General features: G+C 40.7%; 1 protein-coding gene across 1 annotated transcript in view; it reads right to left on the bottom strand.

Moving 5' to 3' along the window:
• Nucleotides 1-326: 326 nt before the first annotated feature.
• Nucleotides 327-6,000, bottom strand: part of kcnk3a (potassium channel, subfamily K, member 3a) — a 39,693-nt gene continuing 34,019 nt past the window's right edge. Inside the window, exon 2 of the mRNA XM_067572457.1 lies at nucleotides 327-3,966. Coding sequence (XP_067428558.1) covers nucleotides 3,047-3,966 — 920 coding nt within the window. The 3' untranslated portion in view covers nucleotides 327-3,046. The remainder of the gene's footprint in view (nucleotides 3,967-6,000) is intronic.

The following is a 6,000-nucleotide window of genomic DNA, read 5'->3' as shown; positions in this document are numbered from 1 at the left end:
AAATATCATGACAAGGGTGAGTAAACTCAGTCACCTCATCCCAACTTTGGTTATGTAACATGGCACTGAGGCCCGGCTGCAAAGTTAGCCATGATGAAAGCAATGGTGACACAGGCGGGTATAGATACAGAGATTTGCTGCAACGGTGTCCAAACAAGCCAGTTCACACGGTAGGTGTGTGTACTCCATATAATGAGATCTGCTTGCCTAAAATCTTTATTTATACAGGATACTTTGTAAATTAAAAGGCAATGTCTTGTACTTTACAGAAGCAAAAAAGCAAAAGTGAAAGCAGGAAGGAAATATAAAAGCAAAAAAACATATAACATCAGATAGAGACAAATAAGACACAAAAAATATGGGGAAAAATTTATATTTGAAAATTATATCTTTTAGTTGCTCTCATATCAACTCATATTTTCTTTTTTTGATCAAATGCATATTTTTATAAGGCAATTCTGCAATAGAGCACCTTTGGTCTGGAGCATTTAGAAGAAAAACATTCTTTCTTTGGTTTTGTAACAAGTCATTTTTGTCCTTTCCCCCTGTTATGAGTTGCCCAGAGCTACAATTTTCAGCTGAATGAATGTTGGTCCATGTAATGCTTTCTCATTACATCCAGTATTAATGCCTACCACTATTGCTCACTTTATCTGCAATCTGCAATTTATTTATTCAATATTAAATATGCAAAATGTAATTTCTGCTGCAAGTGGTCTCTCAATCAAAACAATAACACGAGACGGAGTTTGATGATGTCATGAAGTAGTGTGGGATCATGTGTCTTCATTGTTAAACAAATACCATCGCCTTTGTTGCAGTCAGCTTCTCTTGGTTCAGTGTTCATTGTGCATGAGGTTTTTAGCAGAAAAACAAAGTGGACTTGGTGATTAAAACTGGTAAAAACACTGGAAAAAGCTGTTTCATGTTAAAAATCAGTGTTTCTCTGATGCTGTTCAGTGGAAACAGGACTTCTGGGAGGGGCTGTGAGCCGAGCTGCTGCTAACGTTGGCTCAGCTTGTTTCTCTGATAACTTAAGATCTAGACATCCAATGACTCAAATCCTTCATCTGGTTAAAATGTATACTTTACAAAGACCAAGATCTAAAAAGTTTATTGTAAAAATAAAAGTCAATTTATGATGGAGCTTCTGGCAGATGACCATAACGCTGATGTATTATCTTGTATGCATATAATCTTTGGTAGACGCATGCGCAAGTTATGCAAGTTAGATTCAGTACATCATTAATAGTAACAAAAACAATACAAACAATAAATGAATGTACATATAATAAGACTAAAAGATTATTAGATTATTCAGACCAGTTGACACTCAAATAAATAAACTATTGTTTTAAATTAAATCATATTTTATTATGATTAAAGGAAAAGCATACTGTAAATGTATAGCCACACACACATGTCCTTCACTCAGTTACTGAGAGATGCTGAACATTGTTAATGGGTATATTGCAGTTAAGAAGTATCTTCCAGTAGAAAAAAAAGATGAAAATGTGACTGTGAATGTGATAAGACTAAAATATCGAGACATTGTAAAGCAAAACTACAAAAATAAAATAAAATAAAGATTATGCAAGAAAACTCCGTCAGAGGTCTAACACAAAATGAACACTGCATAAAGACCTCAGTTGGCTGAATCAAGTGTGTTACTTGGGGCCGGAGCAAAGACCCTGTAAGTGCATGAGGTGCAAACTCTGAGGCCATTTATTAGTGAGGTGTGTTGCTATTATTCTCAGTCATCAGTAACACAGAGAATGGAATCAAACAACTCAGACTGATAACACAAGACAGAATTAATTAGGGCATATCATTTACATAACAAAACATAAATGTGATTCCATAAAAAATGAAATAAAATTGTGCACTGAATTCCAGTGTCCTAAAGCATAATACAACAATCTTCTAAGGTGCAGCAGTGAATAAGATATGATTTTCTACTATGCACAAAGTGAGCTTACATGCTCTAGTTTAAACTATAGTAGAATATAGTTGTGCTATATGAAAACATATGACGAGCAACAAGTACATAAAATAGTTTGATGCACAGGAAGAAACTATGAAAAAGAAATTCATAGTGATTTGTACAAAATACGACAGTGAGGTCTGAGAGGGGCGGCAGGGAGGCCTAGTGGTTAAAGTCCTTCAGTGAGTCATTTAAGCCATACCTGCGCAATCACTCTCGATCAAAACTGTCAGTTAAATGCCTCTAAATGTGAGTTTTCTCATGGAAGGAAAATAGATGAAGCACATCAGAAAAGTTTGTCTTGAACCTGAACTTCAGTTACAGACACACAGGAGAAGACAATGAGATTATTTCTGAAAACTTGAAAAAATAGGCTTTCCCTCAATAACACCTACAAGTGAAGTGTCCAAATATATACATTTTTTAATTTCACTGAAGTGAGTATAATACATACAACCAAAGATTCCTTTTGGAAAGTTCTTTTTGGAAAAAGTGGATTTAAGATTATTCAATAAAATAAGGTTTGTATTTTCTCAGCGGGGCATTATTTACAGTTTATACACCCCACTCCCTCTTAAAAACATTGCTCACAGTGTACTTTGTCCCTTTTCTTATTAGAAGATATTTTCTGTCATATGAACAAAGAAAATACTGAATTCAATATCATTACAGTATAATAATATTAGAATTCAGAGGTGCAGAAAGAGCTGCACATATTTTAATTTCCCTGTCTTCTAACAGCAACAGTTTCAGAGTTTGTGTAATTAATTCTCCTTAAACTACCATTAGCATTATTTCTCAGTGACATCAGTAATGATGTTAGTCCTAAATGGTTTGTGCTTAGCTAATGGAAGTTAAATGCATGGCTGGAGTCTGGCTTGCAGCTCCATTCTTTTCAGCGCCTTAAAGAAGCAAACATCAGGAGCGCTGCGTCTCTTTCGGACTGGAGTTGTGTTCCCCTGATGTCCACAGCTAATTTAGGAGCGCAGTAGCAGAGCTCCTCCTCACCACATGGTGCACACAAGTGGGACATGACCTTAAAGCATGAAGTTCTCCTGGTTTCTAGATGGAGCTTCTTCGTTTATTGAGTCTTCTGTAGTTGCTGATGCTGTGCAGACCAGTAGACACCGAGCTGATGCCTGAGTGGCGCTGCAGGCTGCACACACAGCCGTTGGAGTGGAGGGGGTTGGAGAAAGCCTCTCCCTGCTCCATGTAGGTGTCCGAAGTGGAGAGATCTCGTGGGATGATCATGGGTATGGAGTACTGCAGCTTCTCTCTGCTCTTGTACCAAAGGCAGGAGCACATGGACTGGAAGTGGAGCACCTCGGCATAAACGTTACGTAGGCCCCGGCTCGCTGCTCCTCCCCCACTACCTCCAACTGCGCTCCCTCCGCCACACCCAGACGGCGTGGAGGAGGAGGAGGCCGGGTCTACAGAGCAGTGGATGTGTCCGCCCGCCTGACCATTATGTGCGAGTAGAGCCCTCTGCTCAGCATCCCTCTTCTCATCCTCAGCGTTCATGGTCATGAAGCGGAGGACCGCTAAGTTGAGGAAGGCTCCGATCACAGCCAAGCCTGTCAGGATGTAGATGAAGCTGAAGGCCACGTATTGTGGCTTCTTCTGTAGAGCGTGGTCATTCTGCAGCGCCACATAGTCCCCGAAGCCGATGGTGGTGAGCGTGATGAAGCAGTAGTAGTAAGCGTGAAAGAAGGTCCATCCCTCAAAATGAGAGAAGGCCAGCGCTCCCACGCACAGAGTGCTCATGCAGGATATGAAGCCGATGGTCACCATGTTGACCATGGAAACCTCGGTGCGCCTCATGCCAAGGCACTTCTTCAGGCGGTGGAGCAGGTACCTGACAACGGTGTTGATCCGCTCACCAACGCTCTGGAACATGACCAAGGTGAGAGGGATGCCCAGGAGGGCGTAGAGCATGCAGAACACCTTCCCTCCATCTGTGCTGGGGGCTGCATGGCCATATCCTGAGGGGAAGAAGAAGAAAGGCACAGGGTTACTGGGGCAGAACTAATTAAATCTACAGTGCAGAGGACAGGGGTCTGAGGAGAGAAGGCTGGAGGCTGGGAAGATAGTCAAACCTGGAGCAGACAGATATAAATGATTTGTATTCTTTGAGCATCTCTTCTGATAAATTCAAAGACTCTTCATTTCAAAGCGGCAGAATGCAATTGGAGATGAGAATGCACAGCAGTGTGGCAGGAATGGCCGAGTATTGATGTCATGTATGGGAGAGAGAGAGCTTGAATAATTCATCGACAATTTCTCTCTGCGGAGTGGCTTCAGCTAATGAGTACATTTGCACATAATTAGTCCTGTACATTTTCACAGATCAAATAAACAGGACACCATAGGGTACGCTGCAAATATTGGTCCTTATTTTGTTGTGTAGGAAAATCCCTCTTTGCCCTGCAGTCCTTTGAATCTTCGGATTATAAGACTCCTCCAGCATAATGGAAAAATTCAGCGTGGTTAGAGCGAGCTGCACTGAGTCATCTGTACAGTCACATTGCCCAAAAAAAGAATAAAAATTCCCCACTAAACTCTGAGTTAATTAAGCAACTTTATGGCACAGAGCATGTCATGTCAAAGTTCGGAGGAGGAACTTTCCATTAATTTATTTCCCATAAAACAGGCTGATAAACCACTTACTGTATAAACATATTGTCAGTGACATGTGCATTTACTGAAATGGCCACTTGGAGAATACTTGTGAGTGTTCACCACCAGCCAATTTCAGATACAGTATGACTCATACTGTGTCTGAGTGATCCTGTATGCACTCACGCTGCAGAGCTCATGAATTTCAGGATGGATTTGATCTTCCTTTCCACCACGTTTCAGGTTAAGCGTCAATCTTTTGTCTAATAAAATCATCTTCTCACTCCTCTTGTCCCACAGGATACGAGGCCCTCGCACGCAACATCATTACCGCCTGAAATATATTCCACACTTGTGGACCTGTTGTACACAGGAGCTGAGAGATGATGTCTCTGATAACAATGGGATCAGCGAATGGAAAAAGGTTGACCAATAGTTTGAATGTAATTACTCTTGGGGTTGATTTAATTCTTTGGGCTCTGGTTTTATTGTCACACTGATCCGTGCGGTCGAGCCATCTGTCTGTCTGGTGCCAAATCTGTTTAAAGCTTTCCCAGTTGTGCCGCCAAAATGAGAGCCATTACAACTGATGTATCTCCCTGTGGAAGGAAAAAATGGACCTGTTCACCAAGCACCAAGACATTTTGCATTACCTATTATTAGTCTCATCCAAACTATGAAATGTATCCCATTTTGTGATAACTCTGTTCTGATTAGTGGTCGATGTAGTCATTTTTACCAGAAAGACTTGTTCTCCGGTCAATTTATGACCTTAGTGTCTCCAGAATATGTTCAATTCTCATAACATGAACCAATCCTCATTCCTCTCGACCTTTACAATAACCAACTAGTGGTTTGCTTTTTCTCCAGTGGATTCTGCTCATCAAAAATGCATACTCTAAGTCTGTATGGTCAGTCCCGTTCCCCCACATTCCAGCTCAGATCTGCAAATATTAATGCACTCTGATCCATCATGAATATATATGAAAATTATAACTTCCATTTGAGAGGGTAAAAATTTTAAAGGACCAGTGTGTAAGATTTAGTGGCATCTAGCAGTGAGGTTGCAGATTGCAACCAACTGAATACCCCTCACCCTCCACTTCCAAGCATGTAGGAGAACCTACGGTGGCTGCAAAACTTGCGAAAAATGCAAAAGTCCCTCTCTAGAGCCAGTGTTTGGTTTGTCTCTTCTGGGCTCCTGTAGAAACATGGTGGTACAACATGGCGGCCATGGAAGAAGACCCGCTCCCTGTGTAGATACAAAGGGCTCATTCTAAGGTATGAAAACACAACATTTCTTATTTTCAGGTGATTATACACTAATTAAAACATACTTATAAATATTATATCCCATTTCTAACAAAGTCCGTTCTGCTAGATGCCACTAAATTCTAGAC

This window comes from Thunnus thynnus, chromosome 18 (assembly GCF_963924715.1).
Source record: "Thunnus thynnus chromosome 18, fThuThy2.1, whole genome shotgun sequence".
NCBI classification, from domain to species: domain Eukaryota; kingdom Metazoa; phylum Chordata; class Actinopteri; order Scombriformes; family Scombridae; genus Thunnus; species Thunnus thynnus.
The sequence above is the reverse complement of the archived record's forward strand: the minus strand, read 5'-3'. Positions and strand labels throughout refer to the sequence as shown.